Raw genomic sequence first — 27,240 nt, forward strand, 5'->3', positions numbered from 1 at the left:
CGATACAGAACATGACATAGCTCTCAGAGCCCAACCCACATAGACACTACACAGCATCACTGGCTTGGGATCAAGCAACCCACAAACTCCAGGGAATGATTTATACATCCTGATGTTTGCATTCACACCTTTGAAGATTAGTAACAAGATAGGAAGGTACATAGTGCACACAGCTCAGGAACTACAGGGTTTCTCCATCACATCTCCTAAAGGGGGTCTATTAAGATTTCACATGATTACACTAACTCCAAAACTCATCCTTCTTCTCCAACAGGCGAGACCAGTGGATCTGCTACCCTTTCCTCCAAGGGGCAAGATCAGTCACATCCGCTAAGCTCACAAAGCAGTCAGGGAAGGTCACTCACTGCAGTGCATTTCAACCAACTTTCTCATCCCTAGAGAATGGATACCAGCCAGAAGGCAAAGTCTGGACAGAGGTTAAGAGACACAACAACTTTCCAGATATGAACCAACTCAACAGCCAAGATAAACACTGACAACACCTCACCTGAAGGGTGAAGGGCTGAAGGGTAGAAATCCACGGGGGTGCGGCTCTGGGCCATGCGAGGGTCCATGTAGGACGGCATCATCATCCAGCGGGGATCAAAGCCGAGCATCTGTGGGTGCGGCGGGTAGAACGTCCGCTGGGGATGGGAGTGGGACGGGGGAGGATAGACCTGCTGCTGCCAGTGCTGCATCTTGTACAGCTGCTCCTGCAGGGAAGAGGATGGGCCATTGGACATGGCTGTGGTGCCAGGAATCACACTGACATACTGGTCAAGCAAAGGAAAACACGTGCCATCTATCAAAGGCTCAATCCCTAATCAGATAGGAGGGGGGAGCAGAGAGGGGCAATTCACTACCAACTGGGAATGTGGCAGTTGTTAATTCTGTAAATACCAGAGCAGCCAGACTATCACACCACTGTGGGCCAGGCTATGTGGCCAAACACAACAGATCAGCTTTAAGATCACAATTTGCATCTTCTCAACACTCCTATGAATACAGGACAGCTTCCTGTCAAACACCACTTCCTAACTGGAACCAAATACTTTAGAAGATGTCGCATTTTTCAGGAAATGAAACTTGAAATTTATTTAGTGTGTATATGTATTACTTCCACCCCTGTCAGCTGAACAGATTATATAAAAACAACCTAAACCAAATTAAGAGAGCTGTTAATATTTTACAGTGTTTCCTGTGCATCCTCCAGAGACAGGCTGGCACTTGCAGGTTGTTTCCACATCTCCCACATGGCCAGTCCACCTTCCTTTAGCTGAGGACTGTCATGATGTTAATTTGATTTGACATTTAACTTTTGCTGAAGATCCAAAAAGAATATATATTTGAAGGGAGTTCTATGTATTGCAGAAAGCTTTCAAACACTAAACAGCTCCAATTAACATGAAATGCATCTACTTATGTGTCAAACTTGCCACCATCTTTTTTTGCTAAGCTTACAAGTGTCAGATACTGTAACTGTTTATTAAAAAAGCCAATCCCCAGCTGCAGAGCAAAAGAGAGACCTTTGAATCTGAGACATCATTACAGCAAGGAAGGCTTTGATAAACGCAGATTATATCTACATTATCTAGTCCTCCGGTACCTTGGAGAAAATATTTCCTTCGTGAAACCAAAACTTTTCCATTTTATTCTTTTCACAGAGCTACTAAAGCAGCAATACAAGCCAGCCAAAACATGCACTGACTCATACATACTAACATCACAGAGGATAAGAGAAAATAAAATAAAACTTCGTGTTCTTCCAGTAGCAATGACCTGTGGTATTATTAGCATGACAGCAAAGACATCCAATTCTTTTTTGTTTTAAGAGCATCTCTTTTCAAGAGTAACATTAAGCAGCATTTGCTGCTGTACATCTGAATCATGAAAATGTCAACCGCTGAGCAACGAGCACAGGAAACATCCATAAAAGAGCAATTACTGAGCTTCCAAGCAAAAGCCAATTGTGAGCTCTTCGCTAAGATCTGCGGCAGAGTTGACTGTATCACATTTCAAGTGGTTATTTTATGAAGAATAGCGATTAACTTAGCATTATCTAAAGCCTGAGTCCTCTGTCCCCTGGTTTGGCCCCGCTGCCCTGTAGAGGCTCACTGCATCTGGAAGCAGAGCTGCACAGCACGTATGGCACATACAGCATTGAAAGGTCAGGCAAGAGCCAAGATGCACAAAGCAGTTCGGCTAATGTCTCAGTGCCCCAGAAGAGAGTTTTCAATGCAACAAAAATGAAACATTTAAGACCAAACATTTTTATGGTGCAAAGAAAACAATTATTTGAAAGAGCCTCACAGAAAAAAACCCAAGCAGGTAGTAGATGAGAGCAAAGAATCGGCCTTCTGCAAAGGCAGGAGGTGGAATGAGAAGCGTGCCACACCAGAACTCCCTCCCAGTCCAGAAGCAGTCCAGCAACTTGCCAACCTAAGCACAGTTTGCCCTGGCAAGCAAATGGCTGCCCATACAAACAATGCTAAGAGCACAGCAAGCGCCGAGTGAAATGGAAGCAGCTGAACCCCAAGGGTTTTCCCTTCCCTTCCCTTGTCCTGTGTATTCAGTCACTGCAGCAGCGCTGAAGAACAGCAGCTCATCTTGTGCCAGAGAGTAAGAAGAGATGTTCATCAGGTTCAGTGCCAGCCCAAGAACGGAAGCTTCCCTGGGCCAGGCCTACACAAGCACCAAGACAGCCACTGATGCGCTCATGGTTTTGGACGTGGGAAGCAGAACATCCCCAGCTTCTCCTGCTCATGCCATTTGTAAACCAGAGCTCTGCCACAAACCACACAGTCCTAAGAGCTCCCACTGTCAGGAGATGCCCAGACAACCACGCAAGACAAGTCAGCATTTCTGACAGCACTGTATTTTTCTCCTAGGCAAGTGACAAACCTGGCTGAGCCCTACCCACAATAGCTTCAGCATCACAGGGTGCACGGAAAACTCATGTAGCTCATACAGAGCCTTTCTACCCAATCAGTCAGGATACATCCATGATGAGAAGTACTGAAAAAGGCCAGGGTAAAAATCCATTTATCTCCTCCCAGCCCAAAGACTGATGGTGTTGAGAACCCCATGATTCAGTGGGGGTCCAGAAAAGAGGGTTGTGAGCTCACAGCCATTACCTGCTGCTGTTGCTGCTGTTGCTGCTGCCTCTGGAATCGTGGGGGAAGAGACTTCTGGTATTTGTTGAATTCTTGTGCTGGCGAGGGAGCTTCTCTGAGCTCCTCCTCACTGCTGCTTTGGGCTGCTGCTGCTGGAGCAGGAGTCTCCTCTTCCAGATAGCCAACAGAGGTATCCTGCGTGTGAAACTCAGGGGTTGCTGCAGAGAAGAAAACAAGCCTTCAAGAGCCTGCTCATGACAGAGCTGGGAGTGCCCCACCACCACCAAACATACACAGGTGTGGGCATGTCCTGACTGCATGGCTGAACCTTATTACAACCATATATAGCACATCCTCTACCTTGACAGCCTAAAAAGGGTTTTGTCCATCTTGTTTTCATGATAAATTCTGAGATCCTCCTTTGCTATCAGCCTTCTGCTTAAGCATTGGGGAGAAAGTCCTTTTCCCATTAGTCCTTAAATCTGCCAGCACTTACTGATTTTCTATCTATGGCCATGAGCACTTAATATTATCATCCAATCATGAGAAGCTCATGAGGCCCATTCCAACAAGGCCCCTGCTAGCACAGCTCACTGAGCACAGCAACTAAAGAAGTTTGTATTTATTTCAATAGCTTTTTTTTATTTAATCAACCTTCCTCACCAATGCAAAATACTCTGCAGAATGCAAGAAGCAGCAGATCCCTCAAGGGCAGCTGAAGGGCCCTCTGAACACTCCCTCCCAGGAACTCCCCCACTCCAGGTAAGAGATCAGCACAATGGCAAAAAAAGCAATTTTTACAGGGTGAGGCAGGCAGTGTTTCTGTACCTTTACGGAAAGCATGGCCATTCTCTTGTGCAGTGTTTTTCTCGGTGCTGGGAGGTCGCACATCTTCATTCCCTGTGTGTTTCTGTGTCTCCCCACTCTTCTGAGCCAGTTTGCATTTCTGATCAAGTTGCTTGAGCTTTGCAGCACAGGCTGCCAGGCGCTCCTCCCTGGCGCGCCGCTCCTCCTCCTCCCGTCGCCTCCTGGCTCTCTCGACAGCCTCAGAGATCTCAGAGTGCACAAACTTCTGTCTCACAGGCACCTTTTCTTCTTTATCCTCGAGGGACTGCTGCCTGAGAACACTTCCCAGTGCAGGCTTCTGCCAGAGAAAAAACATTCCTCCATAATCATGACCCAGCTAGCTCCTCTCTCTTGAGCTTTGCATCCCATGCTGAGGATATCCCCTTCTGACCCTCTCCCCTCTATCCTCATGCACAAATCCCCGTTACTGGGGAGAGTTATTGCTATTTGGTTCAATAACTCCATTTTCTCACTGACAACCCCACTGTTCTGCACCAGCTTCAATTTCTTTTCCCTAGTGGAAGTGCTATGCATAAAGATGTGGATAGGTGGATAGAAACCAAGAACAGAAAAATTCATCAGCATCCCATTTTCAATAAAATGTCAAACTGGCCTCTTAAGGACACAGATGGGCTTCCAGCTCACCCATGTGGGTTCAACCTACCTGGTACTCTGAGGCAGAGCTCCAGCCATTCAGCTTCCTTGGAGGCTGCTGTGAATCCTGCACTTTCCGGAGTGGCCGGGACAAACCAACTGAATCATTCCAATTTTTTCCTTCTTCCAAGGTGTGCTTGACATCTGCACTGTCTGCAGAGCTCAGGGACAACTGTCGCTGCCTTCTGGGATCCCAGCTGTTCCTGTCACATAAATAGCTTTATTATTGCATTTGCTACTTGCCTCAGGAAGCACTTGCAGCCTTATCAAGTGGCAAAGGCAACTGACTCTAATAAAAAGGAAAGATCACAAAACGCTACCAGAAGTGATGTGCTTTTCTTTAAGGTGCATAAGGATCAACTCCACTATTGTGCAGCAGGATAAAGGTGAGAAAAGAGGAGGAAAAAAGCCTGGCAAACTGGCAGTCAGCTGCTAGACCTACACATATCCTTGAAGACCACTCAAACACTGGCCAGTAGAATCAACAAAGTCACAGCAACAAATCCGAGAGATCAAGACTCCACATTTAGGACAAGTCTTTAAAGACCCTGGTACTGTTCACTTTTACTGAAACAACTGTAGGTGCAAATAGAGCAACTTCTTACCACTTCTGTCGTCCATCTTTAAGAGTTTCTTCCTCTTCTTCATCTTCACTAAACTTTAGTTTCTCAGAATAATCCACTTCATCATGAATGCCTATGAAGGCAGCAAGGGAGAATGGATTTATGAGAGGAAAGAAACAGGTCTCTTGTCCTGATAAAGCTTATGCCCCACTTTAGCACTAAATTACAGGACACACACGCTTGGCATGAACTACTCGCAAAGCCAAATGTCCAGCACTGGTCCTGGAAATCACAGAATAGCTTGGGTTGGAAGGGACATTTAATGTCATCTACCAAGCCCTCTCCTCAGTGAGCAGGGACAACTTCAACTACATCAAGCAAGAAATTATGGGAGCGGTGTGGACACACACTGCTGAACAGCTGGGCTGGTCCCAGAGGAGGAGCACAAACAGCCTGGGAATGGGGACTGCAAATGAGGAGACAGTCACCAAGATAGGCTGTGTGCAATTGGATACTGAATGCCATGACTGAGAAGGCAGGACATAATCTCCTTCCCAGCACCCACAGTGCTATTCCTCCTGCTGTATTTGGTGTTTTCAGATTTTAGGAGTCTTCAGATCCAGTTCCTTGAGCACAGTGTGATGGAAGGATCAGAAGGATCCATTGTGTCATCATTTACACCAACAGCAATTTCACAACTACACAAAGCTAGAGCATGAAGGTACTTCACCTGCCCATCCATCATCTGCATCATTGTCCAGCTCATCCAGCCCCTTCAGGTTCTCTGCGTTGATGATGGTGGGACGAGGCACTCGCTCCATCTGCTGCCGAACTGGTCGGGCTGGGCGAGACAGGCTGAGCCTGTTCTCTTTTCTGCAGGAAAACACAGACTTGGTCAGAAACAGCAAACAGAAAATTAAAGAATGCAGAGCCAAGTTTGTAACATCAAATCAGTCCTTTTCTACTGTGCACTTATGAACAATGCATCCGAGTTTCTCTCCCTGTCCAGCAGTTTCTTCCCCTTGTCTACCTGGTACGCACTTCCTAGAACTTACAGATCAGAGCTGCAACCCCTCCAGTCCAGGATCACACACCAATTCCCATGTCCCCCTGCTCTTCAGACACACAATGCCTACAGCCTTGCAACATTTCAGCTGCTGTGTAGCTGGAGCAAAGCACTCCTCCTCTGGGCAAAAAACAGGGTTTCCCCTTTGGTGCCTGCAGCTTCACACATGCAACTGCATCCTTGGCCCAAACTCTTGCCTAGTTTAAGGTTCATGTCACACCCTGAACCTGCCTCTCAAGTGGGAAAGTGATGGCAGCCTTACCCATCCTGGTCATTCATTTGGAATTGTCTGAAAGGTACCCGGGGCTCAAGCCGAAGCTGAGGAACGGGGAAAGACCCTCGGTCCAGCGATGCAGGGGTCTCGGATGGCTGTTGTGGACACATCTGGAATGAGGCAAAGCAAAACAGCCTGGTTTTTCTCCTTGCCATAGGAAGGTTTACCCAGATGAGGTTACAACACGTGCACAGTAGTGGCACCCGCACCAAGGGGAAACGAACATTTCGTATCTGTCTGCCCAACAGGCCACATGCTAATGGTTCCCTCCCCAGCTCCAGAGGCAAAGGGGCAACTTCTCTTTGGGCTGAGCAAGGCTGTGCTACACAAACTAAAAACATGTCAAGAGAAGGATCCCTGAGCAAGCCCCAAAAACCAACCGAGAGTCCAGAAAATACATCTCAGCTGATTTCAAACCCACACACACATTCCAAGAATCGAGGACACACTTGTGGAAAAAGGGTCACTTACAAAAGCAGGTAGCATGTCATGGTATGTGGGTGGCTGGTAGACGTTTCCCATGAACTGCGAAGCCCCTTTGCGGACAGGCTGAGCTGGGCGGAGAGACGGCTCCTTGGGATCGCTGGCGCTCGCTGAGGAGGGGGCCCCGTCTCCAGTGCTGGAGGTCTTGCTGCCCAGCTCAGCAGGGGAGGCGGTCAGAGATGTGGCAGAGGTGATGTTCCTCCCACCGCCCTCCCTCCAACTGGTGACATCTGGAAGGGAGGTAATAACTATGTTAATATTTGTAAATGCAGGCAGCCACTCTACCAGAAAGTCTCAAAACCTCAAGTGCTCTGGTCAAGCCCTAATTACACTAAGGTTGTAGAAAAATATCAAGGACCAATAAAAATCTCCAACTGTGTTTATTTTCTTAAGAGAGGAGCAGCATCAGCTGGTACTAAGTAATTGCTGCATCAGTGGTGTCCTTATTTGCCAATAAACCTGAACTCCTACCAACTCTGTTCCCCATCTCCACAGTCCTTACCCTGCAGAATTAAGGTCAATTAGATGCAAAAACACTCAAAGAGAAGCCACATTACACCACACACAAATTTCACTGTGGCTCCCCTCGCCCAGGAAGGGGCCTGCTTTGCAACATCACACAGCAATTTTTACTAAACAGTGTAGTAGATGACAATCCATACTTGGCTGTCTGGACCACAGAACATCAGCACCACGTGATCATCTGCTAAGCGGCCTGACACGTGTAAGCTCATAAAAAGATAAAAGGAAATATAAGGATGGAGTACTTGGTACTGCTGTGAACTGGCACCCCCTGCCCAAAACAGACTCAATGGTTTATGTGCTGGGATAAGGCAGAAAGACACAATCCTTCACTCACTTTGGGGGCGGAGGCTTGGTCCTGGCCCATACGACGGATCTAAGGCGCCCTTTTCTTTGCCAACCTTGTCCTGCTCGCCAGCTGCTTTCAGCGTCGGAAATTCCTCGGGAGAGAAGGATAACAGTCGGCTTGAGGCCCTTGAACCTGTCAGACAAATAAGTGTTGGACTCAGAGAAGATCCTTCCACTGTTTCAACTCCCTTATGAGATCAGCCTGGAAATGTGTTTCCTGGGAATCTGGGCCTCTGGCATATTTAAACCCAAATTACTATCGTACCAGCACCTCACTTCACATCCCCAACACTCTCAGACACTGTCACCAACACGACAACACATGTCCTCACCCAGCACTCCTACACTCAGGATCTTTATTTATTCTCACATTCAACGAAGTCAGTGAACTTTCTCAGCTTCCGAATATTTTTGTGAAGTACAGAACTTAGACAGAGGCAGAGATATAAATTCTGCAAGATCACTCATAAATGATACCCTGCTATCAAGTATTTGACATTTATATTGAGACTCTGCTCACACCTCACTCTGCCAGGGAAGTAAATTGTTAAAATTTCTGTCGATGTATCATCAGTGAAAGATCACAGGTAAGGACAGATGTGCTACGCTCTCCTCCCTGCTGCAGCACTTTCAAGATGCAGATCACTGGCCAGATCAGGCCAGGTTCATTTCTAGTCACTGGAAATTGTCTTGCTGAGTCATCAGTCACCCCAGAACAACAGTTCTCTGTCAATTCTAAAGACCTGCCAGTGACTGGAACACAAAACACAGCAATTCTCCTAAATCTGTTGGCAAGATAACACTGAAAAAAAGGAAATTGCTAGCATTACTGTACTATTAGACATTAAAAGAATTGCTTTTTCTGAGAACTGTTTCTCAGTGTTACTTGGCTAATGCTCTCTAAAAAAGGCATTTCAGAATTATATTAGAAGCATCAGCAATGAGTACTGAAGACTTGCAAGAGTCTCATCCTTCTCCTTCCTTGTCCTGAAGAGTCAAGACAGACTGGCTTAAGTCATTTTTATTTTCTGGAACTTGCACACTGCACAAGACCTCGCATGTGAAATTTCCAGGGAAGACTCTGCAACAGCTGCCCAAAACACCCTCAATTTCAGACAGATGAAATTACTTGAGAAGGACATTGCCTAAATACATCACAACGTAGCTAAGACTTCCTGAAGAGTTCTGATTTTTACTGAACTAGAACGGCACAGGTAAGTGTCTTTCAGGGGAGACATCCACCCCCAGGTAAGGCTGCACCATGTAAGAACTATTTATGTGCAGCCATTAACAATTTGTACTCTAACCCTGAGCAGCATCACACTGAAAAAAGTCTGGTGCCTCTTTTTTTCCCTCCAAACGTCCCTTATACAGAAAACACAGGCATGGAGAAGTCCATAATTAATTTATTAGACCACTTTTCTTCAGGATACACCCTCCAAAGGAGGGTGCAGCCCTCTTCTAAGACATAAAAAGAACAAAAAGCAAGAGACTCTCCTCTTCGTAATATCTGAATTAGCTTAGAAGGAAAAGCAATTGTTCAGTGCCACTAGAAAAGAGGTGCAAGCATGGGATGGCCTAAGAAATCCTTTCAGACAGATTTCTGCTGCTTCTGTGATTCAATTATCTTCTAATTAAGCTGCCCTTAGCCACATAGGCAACTGTTTTCTTGGATTGAGAACTCTACATTGTTAAGTGTGACCTAGAATGAGTTTTCAAAAAATCTTTTAAAGAACATCGTTAGATGATCAGATTTCAAAATGACTGTTCAGGAGGTCTACACAGCAAGACTCAAGAAAGTACCAATTAACCAAACAAGACAGTCTTTGCACTGGCCACCAACCTCAGGCAAGTACAAGTTTCTGCTTTAACATTTAGCCTTCAAGAAACACCCTCTCAATTAAGGGCCTCATTTAATTTAGGGTAAACTTGTCCCCCGTTTCTGCAATCAGCAGCTGTCTCTTCAGTTCTTTCAAATCCCTCTGCAATTTCACTTGACAAGTGAATGGTTCCAGGTCTGTTCACATTAAAAGTGGAACTGAGCCGTTATTCTCACTATGGTTTTAATGGCACTACTCAGTGCAGCTGGAAACCACCTCCTGTGTGGAAATGGATGCATCTGAAGACAACTAAACTCTCAATTCATGTTAACACTGCTTCAGGATTCTCAGTCAAGCAGAAGCCATTAGCAGCACAGTTACTGAGGGAGACTGAACAGCAAGGCCTCAGCCAATGTGCACGCAGGTGGACCCTGCAGCAGCTCCACTGCCACTGCAACTCCCTTGGATCATGGATCCAAGGAGTTCTGTACAAGAACATTCCAGCCTCACTTCTAACTGCCCAGTTAGGTTAAGATGCCCTTGCTACTACCCATGGAGATGCCTACATTTCCCCTCTCTAATGTCCCTTCTCCTTTCTTCTTCTCTTCTAAACCAATCCCACCCACCCCCCCCGCCCCGAATTTCACTCTGCTTACTGCACCTTTATTACACACTGCTCTGGGCTGATTGAACATTCTCATGCCGGGGCAAACATTTCCCTTCTCCTTCAGAACCTTCCCCTCCCAGAACTCCCTGCTGCATCCCAAGAGCATGATTTGCTCTGATTCAATGCAGCCATGAGACACGTTCTGTTCAAGCAATGTCTTGCACTGGCAAGACATCCTGAACTGATTCAGCTGCATCATTCCAGCCAACACACCACAAAGACTGAAAACAGGACTCAGAAGGCCTCACTCCCATTCTGCACCAGGCTGACAGGGAGGGCAGGAAGAAATGGAGCCCACCACCCCATCTCATGCCTGTCTGGGAAAAACAGGCACACACCATTCCTCTTTATCATACTCACCACCTTCTTGTCCTGCTGGCTTTCCATTCAGCTGTGCCCATGACTTTGGTCCACCTGGCACTGAATTTGTACTCTGAAAACAAAACAAAGCAAAAAAAGAAAGCCCAACACAGATCAGTTAAGATTCATGACTGTTTCTCATTTCCTGACTGGCACCTGCTATGGTTCAGGCCTCCAGATCACCCAGATACCACAGGTCTCCACAGCTTCAAGCTGGGGCTACAGTGAGCTGTCCCCCACTCCAGTGTACTACAAAGACTACAGCAAAAATCCTCTTCTCTGCTCTGCCCTAATGTCTCCTCTGCCCATCTTCACCGTTTCCCCAACTTGAACTCTCATCAAGCTTTCCCTTTGTTCTGCTGCATTTTTCCAAATGGTCTCCTTAATCTTCCAGATTTGTTCCATGCTACACCTCAGCTTGAAGGCTACTCTCTTTCTCAAGCACTAACTACTCTTCTCCTCTTCAAAACATAACTCCTGTCCTGATTTCCCTGAACCTCAAGGGTTGGGAATTTTTTTTAAGCCAGGAAGTGTGAGATCTGCAACACATGGGGCCAGGTCCTTGCATTCTCTGAGACACCTTCTTGCTTGCCAGTAGCTTTTTCAGGTCCTTTCACTGGCTACTTCTCCCACATAACCAGATCTCTTCCCATCAAGTCTCATCAGGCTGGGAGCAAGAGCTGGATCTGTTGTCACCAAGTGACGTTTGAATTACAACCGAAGTAGAGTAGTTTAGAAGTGCTAACCAGCCATCCCACATTCCAGCCATTTTTTTTCTAGACTGCAACTAGACTTTCTGCACACATTTGAGAAATACAGTTCTGTGTACGTTACTTTTGTAACCTGCAGCACAACACTCCTGGTGCACAGCAGCTGGGACTCAAGAGAGTCACTTCCACGAGAACCGATTATACAGGAGCTTTTTCTTAAGTGCAAGGCAGCACAGGCAATTAAAGCCTTCAAGCTGCCTGGGGACAGGGGAAGCAGGGTGGCAGTCAGAGACTGCTGGCACCTACCTCCTGACTGATTGACTGTGTCGGCTTCTGTAAATTGGAGACAGATTTCTGCAAACCCTGCTGCGGCAGCGACTCCTGCAGCTGTGCAGCCGTCGCACTGGAACTGAGCGGAGACAGAAGAGGTGAGACCAAAGGGGAAGGAAGGCAGGAAAACAACTCTGGGCAATTTGGCAGTTGCTAAAAGATCAAGCTAAAACACTGGCTCTACAGGGGCCTGGACAACAGAGAACTGATCCCTGTAACGTCTGACACCAAGCACAGTAGGGCACAACCACTGCTGCCTGCCTGACAAAACTTACCGAAGATTCACTCTACCCACCTCTTTTGGTCTGGCTGATCCTGCTTGTTTGCCCATCCTGTACCGTCCTTGGGTACTATAATGATGTTGGGGTCGTTTCCTTTGTTCTCAGACTTCAAGCTAGGCAAATTTGCAGGAGGTGGCATGCGCCGGGCAGCAGCAACTTTCCCAAGACTCTGTAAGCCATGTCTAGGAATAACTGGCGAGAAAGGAACAGCAGCAGGTCAGAGGGCTGTATCCTGCTAGATAACTAACCTTAATTAGGAAGCCTGTGGCTGGGTGCAGCCCCAACAGAAGTGCTGCTGCTATGTCAACACACAGGTTGCTTCCCACAGGACCACAGATGCAGCCGTCTGTTGTAGCAGCTGGCAAACAGCTCCTACAGCGGGAAGGAGAAAAATCCTTCTCCCCAACAAAGTGCTCACAGTGTCTTTTTGGAGGATTGCACAGGTAGCTCTTTCATTTCACCAAGGAGAAGCAGCACCCCCTTTTTACAGCTTGGGGAAATGGCCACCCAAGCCCACCTCTCAGCAGACAAACAGGTGACCTAACCCGGGAATCCTGAGGTCTCCATTTTCCAGCTCTACCCACCAGACCACATTTATTAAGAAAGTATTTTATTTTTTGTTTTCTATTGTCACACCAAATCCAGCACCAGTCCAGGCAAGGTAATTTTTTGAACCCACTATCTAATTTTGGTCATATTTCCATTGCAAAACCAACTCAGTTCTTTCCCAGTGGCCTTCAGTCCATGACTCTCACCTCACACAAGGTCTGACCAGCTTAATGCACTTCAGTCAGCTCAGGTGCCCTGCCCTGGCACAGCTTAAGGCCCTGGTAAGGCTTCCATTTAAGCCTGCTACCTGTCCACTCTGCAGCAAGGACACAGGCAAAATGAAAGGGCCAAGAGCCCCCCAGCTGTCCTGGGTAATTCCTCTATGTCTCCACAGCAACAGCAGCACAAAGAGTCGTGGACATTTTCCTTTATGTCTTAATGAAACACAGGCTTTGACACCTGCACAGACACTGCAACCCAGCGGTGTCCCACAGGCTCAACAACCTGAATGAGTTCTGCAACAATACTCTTGGAAGACATCAAAAGCTTTCTGGAGGTGTTTCTTACCTGTAGTTCTGATAGCTTCTATTGACTTTCCTTTATACTTATCAAACAGGCTGAGAGTCGAGTACTTGCTTTTCCCATCCTTTCCCTTGGTTATTTGCCCCAAACGATCGGACATTGCGATGAAATGTCATCTAGTAAGGAAATTTCTCTGCGCCGCTCCCGATCTGCCTTTTAACAGAAGAGAACCAGGAAACCCCCATCAAACAGATTGTTCAGCCACAGACAAGCAAAACACAGCACACACACAACAGCAAGAACTGATCATACTCAGTGAGCACACGCATCAAGTTACAAGGTTTTAACTCCCTCCTCTTTAGCCACAAGAAGCTTTGGGGCTTTAAGATTCACAAACTGAATGAAAAGAACTGCAGGAACACACTTCTCACGGCATCTTTTTTCCTGCCACTCCAGTGCTGAAAGAAGTGAGGTGCTCTAAGTATGAGAACACGAGAGGGGGGTCAACAAGTCCTTGCTTTAGAAGGGCAAGTCTGACAATAAGCAGCTAAACACAGGAATTCCTAAACATAAAAGCCAGAAAAGCACTGTATCTTTGTATCTTATACCACACTGCAATTTATCATTGCATTTCCCCTGAAACACTGGCAGCTAGGTTTGTAATGTTTAGATTATGGTTCCACACTGGCCACAGTTATACCAGCAATTAATGCTTTGACAGCATCACTGAAAGGCAACAGAACTATTTCTCCAAATTCCCTTTTCCCATTGGCTGGCCATAAAAGAGAATTAAGGAGTCAAAAAAAACCTGCTCAGCCATACCAGATTCAGATTCTTGAGCCTGTGAGTTCAGCTGTTCTACTATGAATTCTCCAAACACATTACCAAAAAACTACATTCCTCTGTTGCTGGCACCTTGAACATAATTTTTAGCTTGAAATATACTTTTCACAGCAGATGCAGTTTGTTATTTTTCAATCTGATCTTTGCTGGCACAACATGCTGTGAGTAACACCCATCATGCAGCCAGTCTCCTTACATTGACTTTTTGGCTCCTGGAGCCTGGGACAAAGCTGAAACATGGGCAATGCACACACTGTAACATCAACTTTTACGTCAGAAAAGACACTTTGCTTACTTTCAATGGACCTATCTTTTGTTTTTTTAAAGCATCATTCTGTTCTAAATTTTCTCAAATCTAGCAGCTTCATTTAACCTTTCTGCACATAATTTAGACTTCCAGATTTCTTGTTGTAAAGCCTCTACTTTGAGCCTAAAACTGCTGGCAGTTTCATTTTACCATCTGCTAGGTCCCATCCTAGGGTTTCAACTCTGTGTTGGGAGTAACAAAACACTATATACGTGTATATATATATGTATATATATATACACACACCCCTCAGATCTTCCCACACCTCACACTTTCTGAAACTCACCCAGCTGAAAGCCTTTTTCCAACAGAGACAGCAATCACTTTCTGAAAGAAACTATCTGACCAAAGGCTACAACTCCCATCAGCAATGCCTTATCAAACACAGTGTGCAGGTAAGAGGATTAGTCCATCACACATTATGTACAAATTAAAGCACAGACTGAGAACACGCTGGATAGAGCCAGGCTTGGAACGCAGTGCCAAGTGCGACCGGTCAAGTAAAGCCCATCTAAAGGCTGATGCCGGAGGCAGATGTCTGACCAATAAGCCTGGCACAACACAGCATTTGTTCTTGCACTGCAGGATTTAAATCAGGTCTGTCAGGTGCAAGAAGCCATGGACTCTGTGCTAGGTAGCCAGGGAGAGAGACAGAAGAGTATTTTCTGTCACTCAACAACAGCATCCAAGGGATGCTCAGGAAAAACACCGGGCTCCCCAGGAAGCCCCTCACAGCATTTCTGCTGGACCACCACATGGGGATGCAGCATGAAGGCTTTGTGGAGGCAACAGGGTTGGCTGGCAGTCTTGAGGCACCTTTTCCTGCAGAGTAGCAAACAGATCTTTGGCTCCAGTCTGGTTCATCTTTGCTCAGATGGCCACTATGTGCCAAAGAAAACAACAGCTCCTCCCTCACTTACCCATTTGCACTGTATTTTATTAGTAGGACAGACGTAAAAGAGAGAGGGAGAAAACACACTGATTAGCACAACCTTGGCAGGAAAGCACAAGTTGGACTGAGAACAATGAGCTTTTTGAAGGGGCAGAGTTGTGGGGAGCCCCAGAGCAGAACAAAGAGCAGAGGGTGCTGTGCTGGCAAGAGCACAGCCACCTACTTGTACAGGTATACTGTGCCTTGCAGAGGGTGCCTGGCTCAGGGCCTATCCACACCATGTCACCCCTGCACCAACCTCACAATAAAAGCAGTAAAACCCACTTTGAAGTTTAGAAAGCTCAAAACAGACAAAATTAGAAGGTGTTTAAAAATAACCCAACAACAACAAACCACCTACCAGATCAGGTTCAGGAGTTATCTGGTTAACAGAAAACCCCCGAGTTCCTGAAAGTCAATGTGCAAACAAAACACAGGGCAATGCTGCCAAAGAGAAACCCTGACAACAGTTACGTAATCAGGTCTCAGCTGCCTCTTGATTACATCTTATATCATTAAAAGGATGCGGGAAGAATAAACAACCACTTCACAGCGGAGGAGCTGGGGACATGTCGGGATAAAGCCCCTTGTCAAACTTTCTGGGACAGACAAAACTGCTCTCTGGATAAATGAAATTTACTTTCAACTCCTTCAACAAGACGTGAAACACATCTTTGTTTATGCGTTATGTGTGTGCTCCAAAGGGGACAACAAGACCATGGAGAGGTGGAGCAATTTCCATAGTCACTGTGCAAAGAGGCTGCAGCAGAACTGAGCTGGGTCAGAGCTGTGGGGCCGGCAGGACCTTGCTGCCTGTCCCTCCTGCCAGCTGCAGATCCCAGCTACTCCAAGGGTATATCAGCCAGGGAGATCACCCAGCTCACCCACAGCACTTCAAAGAAGCCACAGAGCCTCCCAAGACTGGCACAACACTGGACTATCTTCCCATCACACAGTTGAGCAGGGAATCCAGGCAGGGATCATAAAGGCCTTCTAGCTTTGAAGAGCAAAGCCATTTCTGATAAAAAACGTGATTTATTTAGAACTGAACTGCCAGTCTGCATGCTCATTATTAGCAGAGCTGGAACCAGAAGGCACATGCTGATGCTGACAAGTGAAAACCGACAGCCTCGGCAGAGCCTCTGACCTGTGCTCAGGGTTTCTGTGCCCGACAGCTGACCCTGAAGAAAGCAATATCCCCTGTTACAGAGAAATCATAAAAAAAAAAAAATCACCAGCATTTCTGCAAGATTTCTCTCTGGGTTTATAGAGGTCTGTGGGGGAAGGTTTGCTATCAGTTTCAGCATGGAGTGTAGCTCTTCCCATTTTCAGGACTCGCAGCATCTCCTACTATATCCAGGGACAGCACCAGATAGCAAAACACTGAGTGTCTGAGCAATCACAAAATACTGCAGTATGACCAGTTCCATTAGAGATCCTAGGATGCAAATAACTGCACCAGAAGCACTTGGGCAGAGAGCTCCACTGCCCAGGCATCCTCATGTCCACTCTGTACTGCCCTGCATCCTATTTTTAGGTATTGACCCTAACTGCCTTTTAGAAGGGTAAATTCTAATCCAGAGAGCAACAGTGATATTTTAATGTCTTAAAGACATTAGCCTTACAAGCATACAAGTCCTGGAGCTACAGCAGGCATCTACCAAGCCTGTCCTGCAAAAGCCCATGTGAAAACCTTGAGTTCCTGGCACTGGTAACAACTGGAAACCCCTGAGCTGAAAACACAGCCAAATGGAGGAACTCCTGACAAACAGGATTGTCTGCAAAGCTCTTTGCAAATCTATGTATGCAGGAGGCTGGGCTGCTGGTGTTTTATTCACAAGACTTCAATGGAGCTTGAGTACCTGGAAGTCAGCCAGCCTTAGCTGAGCAGGGCAAACAGATTTATGAAAGGTAACACACATACTAGAAGGAATCACTTCAGCTACTCACACACCACTGAGCTCTACACCAAGCACAGTCCTGACTACTGCAGACCTTCACTCCTTGCTCACTTCACAGCAGCAGTCATCAACACAAAACAAAGCAACAGGATGGAGATTAACAGTGAAAAGGCCTTTCTCCACAAGCAGGAAGATTTCTGACGTGTAACTTTATGCAAATTGTTCAGAAACTCACAGGTTGGAAAGGCTAAACAGTACTTTCAGAAGAGAAAAGTGTCTGGAGTCATGTTAAACTGAAATATACTGCAGTTCCTAATGTCACCAGCAATGCAAAACCTTTTAAAAAACACAGCATAGTTTTACAGGAGATTAATGATGTTCACTCTTCTTTAAATACACACAGGTCAATTTTACTGGTACTTCCACAGCTAAACGTTTATCTGTCAACATAGAGATACCACTACTTCTCCTGGACCATGTCCCACCAAGAACCAGCTATTTGTGAAACATTCACCACCTGCCTCAGCAATGAAAGACACCACTGGCTGCCCTTGGAAGGGCTTTGGTGAGACACTGGTGTATTGTCTGCCCAGAGACTTGCTGTCAGATGCCCTTATATCCTGCAGAAGCCCTGTTTGGGCCATGCAGTGATCATGAGCCTAGCAAGGAAGGGACCAGATCAGCATTCAGTTCCCAGCACACATTGCTTAGTAAGGCAGGGAGCAACAGGAGAATATCAGCATCCAAGTACAAAGTCAATAGGATCAATGCAGAAGAGCTGTGCAGCAAGCAGAGGCTGTAGCAAGAGTCTAAGCCACAAAAAACCCTCTCGCTGTCATTCTACTGCATTATTTCCAGAGGGAGATGCCAAGATTTGCTGGTACACCTGAAAAAGGCCCTGCCAAGATCTGGATGTAGTGCCAGAAAATGGCACCGAATCCTGCCAGACAGGGAAAAGCAAGTCAGGAGTCTGCAGTGCAGAGAAGAGATAAGACACCCCATCACCGAGTGCCTGATTCACAAGAGGGACCCTCCTTGCTTAGCTCAATAGCCGTATTTGGTGGTACCAGTTCTTTTAATCCTGCACAATTACAGTGTCTCACCATCTCCCATAAACCTTGGCTCAGGGAATGGGGAGGATCACATCTCCCATGATTTATTGCAGAAGTATGCTGTTAGCCAAGCAATACTGTTGGAAGTTGCCTGCCAGAGGACTTGCCTGCAGTCCAGTCCCATCCTCAGATCTCTAAGTCAAACCTCCTGGGATTTGAAACATGGAGCAGGACTACAAAGAGGAGAGGCGGAGTCTTCTGGACAGTGGATTTATCATTAATTACACATTGAGGACTTCTATAGACAGAGGTAAAACATGACAACAGGGAGGGGGGACGGAAAGGGCATGTCCTGTAAGATGACGTGACCTCGTTTCCTCAGTTCTGCCTTCACCAAGTTCACCTGCTGTCCCCTCTTCTAAATGCACCAACAGGTTGGGAATCACAACTACTACCAGTGAATCACTGCACATTGTAGAGAAACCAGGTCTTTGCAGTGTCAGGTTTGGTCTTAAAATACAGAAGCTTCACCTCTCTGCTAAACAACTTTTCCAGTGCTGGGAAGGCAAGCATGGCAAAGGCAGCCAGAGAGGCTGGAATTGTAACTTACTGTAAAACAGATAAAGCAGACTGGAGTCTAGAGAATAGCTCAATTGTATTTACACAAAAACATTAACGAGTGGTCCTTTCTGTGCGGGCTGGACAGACAATACCACACCCTGGAAAGGAGCCCTGACCGCCAGTAATTGAGGATGCAGACAAAGAAACAGTTCATCCTGAGTATGCAAGACTACGGCACACAGCAAAAAAAAACCAATCAGAAGGCTGGTCCACAGCCCACAGAAAGTACTTACGAGATCCTGTGCTCATGAAACTCCCCCTCTTCTTCAAGCAACAGAAAACCCAAGGTGTGCAGTTAATTCTTTCCTTGAAAGGAGTGTCTGTTTACAACAGTCCACCAGAGAAACAGGCAGTTTCACCCATCTGCCCCATCATGCTGTAGAGAAGGAACTGATCCGCTGATGCCAGCCGGTCAGGAAGGTATAACCTTACCTCCAACCCAAGAGGAAGTGCTGCAGGGCTTTCATACCCTGCAGGGAAGCAGGAAGGTTATCTCATGTGGAACAACCTGGAGGCACCAGCTACCAACATTACACTCCTCACCCTCTCATCTAGGCCATGAGGATGTTAAAGGAGACAAGGCTCAGCACGAATTGAAGTAAAAGAGTCTATTTCTTTGCTGTTACACATTTCAGAGGCCAAACCCAGGAAGGACAAAGCCACTCAGCTCAGCAAGGATCACCTGTGGCCTCAACAGATCCAGATTCCGACCCCTCTGGTACAAGAGGAAAGGGAAGTGACCTCATGATCTCCATGAGCTGCCTGCCAACAAGGCTCATATTCAAGTGCAAATCCTTACCCTTCAGAGTTGTACTTTCACTCTGGCTCCCCTACAACCAAGGGTCAGAGTTGAAAAATACAACCCTCAGCCTCCAATATGATTCTGCCTTCCACTCTGCCCTGCTCAGGCTCCTCTGAGATCTCAGTGTCCAGGGGGAACACAGAGATGCAACATCCCGTTCCCTCAACACCAAAACAAGGAGGCTGATCATAAGCAAGCAATTTAAATCCAAACACAAAAGAAATACCTGGCACAATGCTCTGTTGGCAAAACTTGTTCAGAAAGCTCCTGGCAACTGTAAGGTAAATGGGCATTTAGGTATCTGAGCAACAATAACAGACTGTGAGTAGCTGGTGGGGATCTCTTGATGGGTTACAGGGCTTGGCACTATCAGTCCAAGGCAGAGGAACAGTTTGCTCAACTAAGACTGGAGAGAGCAAGAAGTCCCAGAGCTCAGGTCCCTGACTCAGCCACCCAAACCTGCATGCCAAGACCCTCAGAGAAAATGCAGCTCTTCATCACAAAGAAGCAATTTGCAAAGAAGAATCAAACAAGGAAGAAACGCACTGCAGCAGCACCTGCCATGTCCAGAACACTCCCTTCCAGTGGAAAAGACTGTCCACTGGCACAGAAAGTGGACCCAATCATGCCTACTGCTCCCGAGGAGCCCACAAGGCCAGGATGCACCCACACAAGCACAAACTGTTCTCAGTCACTGCACCACACCTTAGGTCTGACAGGTGAAACCAAAGACTCCTCCATCACTAATAATAAACACCACTGCATGTTAAGGTTGTGAAAGTCCCTTAGTCCTGGTACTTTTGCCTACACAGACTTTTAAAAGTCATCAGAGCCATGATACCCATATAACCAGGTGAGACACAGCCAGAGTAGCATAGGTGAAACACCTGTGCTGCCAGCAGCAGAACCCAAGCATAAGGCTCCAAATCATTAGGTGTAGCTTATCTTGGAGAGAGCATTACCCATCCAAGGCCACCACTGGCCACTGGAGAATGCTCCTCTGTCAAACATTTCACAATCCTTCACCAGGTCCCAAGCTCAGCAATTTATTCCATCTCTCAGCAGTGAACATAAATTTTATAGCGAACAAGCAGAGAGAAAATCAAAGATGTCACAGCTCCAAGAGATGAAATCAGAGCAAAGCTGGCAGTCCTTTGGGTTACCAGCCCTTTTTTCAGGAACAGATACAGCTCTTTCCACATAAATGCCATCAGCTGTTGAGTAAGCTGCACTGTTTTCTCTGCAGTCTCAGGGAGGATCACACTGGAGTGGGGATGTGGATGTTTACCTTGTGCCTGATGAGCCTCACAACAAAATCCGGACTCTCCACTCTCTCAGGTTGTCTGCCGACTTCAGGACCTCAGTTCCCACTCAGGTTATGCACAGAAGGTTTTCTTTATGAAGAGATAAAGCCCAATGCTACTGATCAGCAGGCAGCAAATGCCAGTCCCTCACCGCACAAGCAAGGGAGAGAAGATCCTTTACACCCCTGCTGAGCAGATCCCTCTGGCCTTGTTCCTCCCCAAGGCACTGCTGGGAGCTCCCCCGGCAGGTACACGCTGCAGGGTACAAAGCTGCCCTGGCAAGAGTTTAATTCCTCTTTCTCTATCACTTCTCCCAATTCCCACAGCCATCAAGACTGATGCAGCTGGTTCAAGCCATTAATAAGATGACAAGTAGTCCAGACAGGCCTGCAGTTCATAAACACTGCAGAGGCTGAAGCTTCCAAGCAAGTCTTCCTCTAGATTCCCCAAACTGAACAGCACTAGGACAATGCAGCATTGCACAGCAATTCTCCTTACAGGAAGCCTATTCATGGGAGCCATTTGCACTACAAATGAGTTAACAGGAATGTGATGGGAAAGGGACAGAGGTACAAAGTGGTAAGAAAGCATCTCACATGCGTTGTGATTCAGTATTCTGATGAAAGAGGCTTTAGACTCTTTAGGAAGCTTCAGCTTTTCTGGAGAGCTAAGCAACTCGGACTATGCCCAGGACATGTGGACTACTCCGAGCCAGACAGGAAGTGAAAACATTTCACAGATGCTTTAATTTACACAGGTATTTGCAATGCATAACTGACAAGGTGTGTAAGCGTCATCACTTCTATTTTCCAGATAGGAAAATGACACCGCAGAACTCTGCAGCTATGCTAAGCGGCAGAGCAAGAAATAGAGCCTGCATCTCCCACTTTCTGGGGCTCAAAACCACCCTCTGAATCACACTGCCTGCCTGAAGCTGTGGGGCCAGCAGCAGCATGAAGTCCTGCTCCAGAGGAGTTCTGGAAGGAGCAGGTCCTTGCATGCTGGGATGGGGAATGCTGCAAACATCTCCTAAATGAACCACCCCAAACACGGCTTTCACTGCAATAGGATCACAGGCATCATTAGAGGCAACACTTAGCTCAGATGCAGAACACTTAACACCATAATAACACTCAAGCTCTCATGAATCTGCTTCTGAATGACGGTTCTTGAAGCTTGGTTATTTCAATAAAAGATAAAACCATAGTTATTATTGTAGCCAAAGAAGCAGCACCTCTTGAACATGTCCCTACTCCCCTGCCTGCCTCACAGCCCACTCCCAACTCTGAACAAGATCACTTGAGGCTTTTGTGCAGCCTCCCGGCCCACATACAGGTAGGAAGAGCTGAAGAACTCACCCCGCAGCAGAACTCTTCCAAAAAAATCACTATATTCCCACACAGTAAGTGCCTGGGGGAGGCAAAGTCCCCGTGCAAGCTCTTCAAATCTGTCTCTATTCACTCCTTGGAGCACCATCACTACAATTCCCATCTAAATGTCTCAGTGGCTACCTGGGAAGGATTCCTCCACCAAATCTCTTCCATAAGGGTGCTAACTGCGCAAATACTAGGTAGTTCACTCCTCTTAAGTGCCACCCACCTGAAATTAGAAGGCTATTGAGGATGCTCCCAACAGCTGACTGAAGCCTGGCAGACATCTGAAATACTATGGTTCACCATAGTGGTGCTCTTGGCCAGATCCTAGAGGGTTGTTAGCAAGTCCTCACTTTCTTCCCGGTTATTTTCCCGTATGTCTTCACACTTAAGCCCGGCTCAGCTGCACATTTCAAACCTGGTCATTACCTCTTCCCTTTCACCCAAGGTATGACTTTTCTTCAGTTCCCCACAAACTAATACCTGTAGTCTCTTAAAGATGTAACAGTGAGCTGACATCCCCCCCTTCCACCCCCTTCTTACCTTTCCACCCCTTCCAGCCTACCAACACTTTCCTGAAAATCTAAGTGTTGGAATCAAAACATAGACATTGGATTTTGGCTGCAAGTTCAATAACCCCCTGCAGAACTGCATATACACCTTTTAACAACTTCTGTCCCCACACACCCCACAGCACGGCAGGTCAAGCAGCTTCACAACCAACCAATGCCACAGGGAATTACAGAACAACTAAAGTGGCCTCCAGTCCACTTTAGTTACTGTCCAAATGCTCCCAGACAAAAAACCAGATCAGGATTTAACAGTTATATGTATCTGAACAGCTTTGCTCTGAAATAAACAGCTCATAAGCTCCAGTTGCTTTGTTAGTTTTGCACAAGAAGTACATGTGCATGCAGGGAACATCCTGAATTCTAGTACAAGTTACTAACAGAACATGAGCTCAAGCTATGTTTCAGTGAGGCTGAATATAATGCAATGTCCTGCTTTAGCCCCATTTTAGCCTTGTAGAGGAAGGAAAAACTTTTCAACCAACCCAGATGTGTGCAAAACCCACCCTCAGAGGGTGTTTCCCTTTGGTAAGGAAGTCAATTTCAGAACTTAGAAAAGGCTGTTCTGTGATGGAGAGAGCTGCAGCTCCCCAGCCTTTACCTGTTCTCTGTGCTCTCACCTCATTGTCTGATACCTGACAGAACCACCGTTGTATTTCTTCTGCTCCAAACGAGAAATTAGTGATAAGGAGCTGTGAACTTATCGACCTATTAGGAGAATGAGTCAGTGACACATGAAAAACAAAACCCACTTACAAGGCAGGATCAGCTGAAGAGCAAGGTCTGATACTGAGACAACGGCTCAGTGCCAAGTTGCAGAATAAATGAGGAATGTCCGTAAAAAGAAACAGGGAACTAGAGAGGTCCAGCCCTTGGAATAAACCCTTTCCCTCTCCTAAAGTTACTATCCTGTATTACTAAGTTTCTCCTGCTCATACTGCTTCTATTCCTCCAACATGAAAATACACAGTTTTAAGTGGAAATGCCACTACAGCAAAATCTCTTTGCACACTACCATCATAAAAGAAAAAAAAAAAAAAAAATACAAAAGGTTTGCTATTATTGTCAACAGCACTTAAACCTAGCCCAGCTTGCCCTTAAATACTTTCAATTACTCAGGTAAGCACAATGAAGGCTTGAGCAAGCAGCACTCTTGAATAGGCAGGTAATTCTGTACTGGATCATCACCCAGGCTGCACTGCACAGCTCAGGTAAAGCCCAGCAGCACCAGGGCCCTTGTTTTCCTCAGTCACACCTCAGGTGTGACCCCGGCAGGAGGAGGAGGCCACACGGGCACTGAGGGTTGTCTGTCTTGTACCATCACTCAGGTACCACAGGGAGCTGCGTCAGACAAACACAGACTCTAATGCCACCACTACCTTTAGGAGGTTGTTCAAATAAATCAGCCTTTGAAGTCAGGCTTTACACAGAGCTTTATTAAAAGGCTTTATTAAGATGTCACTATAAAGTGAAATAATTTTAATAAAAAATATTTAGGAATATTACTCACTTATTGAAACAAAAATGCTTTTAAACCCTGCATTTCCCTTCCAGCATCTTTATGGACTATTTACTCACTTTTCCAGTTTCAGCCAGCTGGCTGAGCTGCCCTTTTAAGCTCTCATGCACACACAGAAAAAAGAAAGAAAAGCTCAAGAGTTCATCCAGAAAATGCACTGTAAGACCAAAGAAAAATTCTCCCAATTTAGAAAAACCAAGGCACCAATTTGTCTATAATGACAAATTTCGAAATCCATACCAAACACGTGGTCTAATTTCTTTTCTTTAAGAAAGGTATCTGTCAAATTCAAGTAAAAATTTGTTTTCTTAACAGTGAAGACTGCAGAAAGCATCCTCAGATGTGTGATATCTAGTTTACTCAACCCTGCAGAAAAGCAGACCAGACTAATGAACAAAAAAAAGGAATCAACTTATACTCAAGGCACTTAGCAAATTAAGCAAAAAATCAAAATACAGCTAACAGCAGATGTACTCACACTGGCTTGTGGAAACAACAAAGCAGCAACTCCAAATAGTATCTGCGATTTTTCTGAGTATGATTTTAAATCTGAACTTTTAAATTTTAACAAGAAAATCATTACAGGAGAGGTGTTGTTTATTGTAACCCCAAAATACTCTGCTAACTAGGAAGAACGTCTTAAGCCAGAGACCCAAAAGAAGCAGCATCACCCATGATGAGCCCACGAAGATCTCATGGACCAGAGATGTGCCTCTGATAAAACCTAGGCTCGTTTACAATACTTCATTTGGAGTGAAAAATGCATATAATTGTTTCATATTTTCAGTCAGAAATCAGCCTGAAAACTTCACTTTTCATCCTCTCTTTAAATTCCACTTTCAGAATATGGCCTCAGCCTCCCTACCTCTTCCAGGTGACTTTACTCCCCAGTCTCTGGCTCAGAGCAGTAGTCTTTGGAACACTGGGGTTTCAGTACCCCAGTGACCACTGAACACGGAAAAGACAGGTACAGAAGTACTCTCCTGGCCAGTTTATATCTGAGAAACCTATTCATCAGGAGCTGATTCTCCAAACTTGCACTCTCCAAGACAGGGACCAGCTATTTATCCATCATGGAAGAGCCCATTCCAGTGAAGGCCTCAAGTGAATCTGTAAGATAAGGCTCAACAAAAGTAAAACTTCCATTATAAACCTGCATTCAGTGCTGGAAGGGGTGCGATGCCTTCACCCCTGGAGATGAAGTAGACACTGCAAGGTGTCTTTATACCTCTTCCTAGAGAGAAACAAAACTACTAAATTCCTAAACGTTTAATGTTTACTGTACCTTTTCACCCCAAACACCAGTAACGTCAATATACAAGCATCTGATGAGTAGATACTCAATGTACATCTCACCCTTTGCACACTCAGAAGACAGAAACCCAACAAAACAACTTTCCTAACAAACCCCACAATTCCCAGCTCATTCAAACCCCTTACGGCAGCTTTGACTTTGGAGATCATGGGGGTTTTTTTAAAGAAAAAACCCTCCAAATTCACAACCAACACGACTAAAACCACCCCCCAGAGAAGATGCTCAGCACGTGTCCCAGGACCCACATTAGGGTTTCCCCAGCTTGCAGCACAGCTGCTCCCACACAGAGATGAGAAACTCCTTCTTGAACAAAAAAAAAAAAACAAAAAAAAAAACCAAACCCTAAAACATCTTTCCAAACCTACCGAACGAGCTCGCCCAGCGCATAAACTCCATCCTCGCTCCCCCGCCCCAGCCGCATTTCGGCCTCAGCGGCCCTTTTGTAGCTCCCGCACAATAACAAACCGGCCGAGCCTTCTGGATGCCACCCCCCCCCCCCTTGTTTTGCTGAGACACACACACACACACACATACGGCGCGACAAAAATATCTTTGTGTCACACTCCAGACGACGAAGAAAAACAACCTGCCTTTGCGGCGGGGAGCCCCCCGCCCCGGCTGCACCCACCGGGGAGCGCAGCGGGGCGGGGGCGGCTCGGCCCCGGGGGCCGGAGCCCGGACAAGGGGCCCCGAGCCCGGGCGGCCCCACCAGCCCCACCGGGGATGGGCCCGGCCAGGCCCCGCGGCGGCCCCGTTCCCGCAGGGAGAAGGGGGGCGGTTCGTACAATAAACACCGGCGGCTACAGCAGCGCGACATTGGGGGGAGTCTCCCCCCAAGCCGCCCGGGGGACCCGCCCAAGCCGGGAGGCCGCGGGGTGCCGCAGCCGCTGGCTCCGGCTCCATTTTAGCGCTGCCTCGTCCCACCTTCCCTCTCCCTCCCCTTCCTCCTCCCCCCCGGGCCCCACTCACCGCCCCAAATATCCGCGGCCGCCGCCGCCGCCGGCCCCCGATACCCACCTGTGGTGGTGGCGGGGAGCCGGGGGTGCCTGCGGAGCCGGGTGCGGACGGGCAATGGGCGCGGGGCGCGGCGGATGGCGGCGGATTGCGCGGGGCGGCGGCGGCGGCTGCGGCCGATCCGGGCACTCGCTGCCTCCTCCTCCTCCTCCCGCTGGCGGCCCGGCCCCGCCGCACAGCGCCCCCTGCAGGGCCCCGCCGGCACCGCGGGGGCGGCGCTGAGGGGGAGCTCCCTCAGGGGGACAAGGAGCTGCTGGAGAGGGTCCTGCGGAGGGCACGGAGACGATTTGGGGGCTGGAGCATCTCTCGTATGAGGAGACATTGCGGGAGCTGGGCCGGGTTAGTCTGAAGAAGAGGAGGCTGAGAGGGGATCTCATCAATCCACGTAAGTATCTCCACGGCATGTCCGAGGATGGTGCCAGACTCTTCAGCGGTGCAATGAGGAGCAATGGCCATAAACTAAAACACGAGAAGTTTCCCCTCAACATGAGGAAGAACTTCTTTAGGTTGAGGGTGGCAGAGCTCTGGAACAGGTGCCCGGGGAGGGCGTGGAGTCCCCCTCTCTGGAGACATTCCAAACC

At 47.1% G+C, this 27,240-nt stretch overlaps 1 protein-coding gene across 10 annotated transcripts in view; it reads right to left on the reverse strand.

Moving 5' to 3' along the window:
- The window catches only part of PRRC2B (proline rich coiled-coil 2B), a 46,886-nt gene extending 20,139 nt beyond the window's left edge, over window positions 1-26,747 (reverse strand). For 4 of the 10 annotated variants that reach the window (XM_048325064.1, XM_048325060.1, XM_048325063.1 and 1 more), the window contains exons 1-14: window positions 26,615-26,746; window positions 13,154-13,321; window positions 12,052-12,229; window positions 11,733-11,835; window positions 10,717-10,789; window positions 7,859-8,002; window positions 6,988-7,229; window positions 6,505-6,626; window positions 5,907-6,049; window positions 5,219-5,309; window positions 4,624-4,816; window positions 3,942-4,257; window positions 3,135-3,331; window positions 509-713 (exon numbers count right to left, since the gene is read on the reverse strand). In XM_048325064.1, the coding sequence (XP_048181021.1) occupies window positions 509-713; window positions 3,135-3,331; window positions 3,942-4,257; window positions 4,624-4,816; window positions 5,219-5,309; window positions 5,907-6,049; window positions 6,505-6,626; window positions 6,988-7,229; window positions 7,859-8,002; window positions 10,717-10,789; window positions 11,733-11,835; window positions 12,052-12,229; window positions 13,154-13,268 (2,122 nt within the window). In that variant the 5' untranslated portion in view covers window positions 13,269-13,321; window positions 26,615-26,746. Of the gene's footprint in view, window positions 1-508; window positions 718-3,134; window positions 3,332-3,941; window positions 4,258-4,623; window positions 4,817-5,218; window positions 5,310-5,906; window positions 6,050-6,504; window positions 6,627-6,987; window positions 7,230-7,858; window positions 8,003-10,716; window positions 10,790-11,732; window positions 11,836-12,051; window positions 12,230-13,153; window positions 13,322-26,614 lie in introns of all 10 variants that reach the window. The other 6 variants (XM_048325057.1, XM_048325061.1, XM_048325062.1 and 3 more) reach the window with 6 other exon arrangements.
- Between the last annotated feature and the right edge of the window lie 493 nt (window positions 26,748-27,240).

Source organism: Corvus hawaiiensis, chromosome 21 (assembly GCF_020740725.1).
Source record: "Corvus hawaiiensis isolate bCorHaw1 chromosome 21, bCorHaw1.pri.cur, whole genome shotgun sequence".
Lineage (NCBI taxonomy): Eukaryota > Metazoa > Chordata > Aves > Passeriformes > Corvidae > Corvus > Corvus hawaiiensis.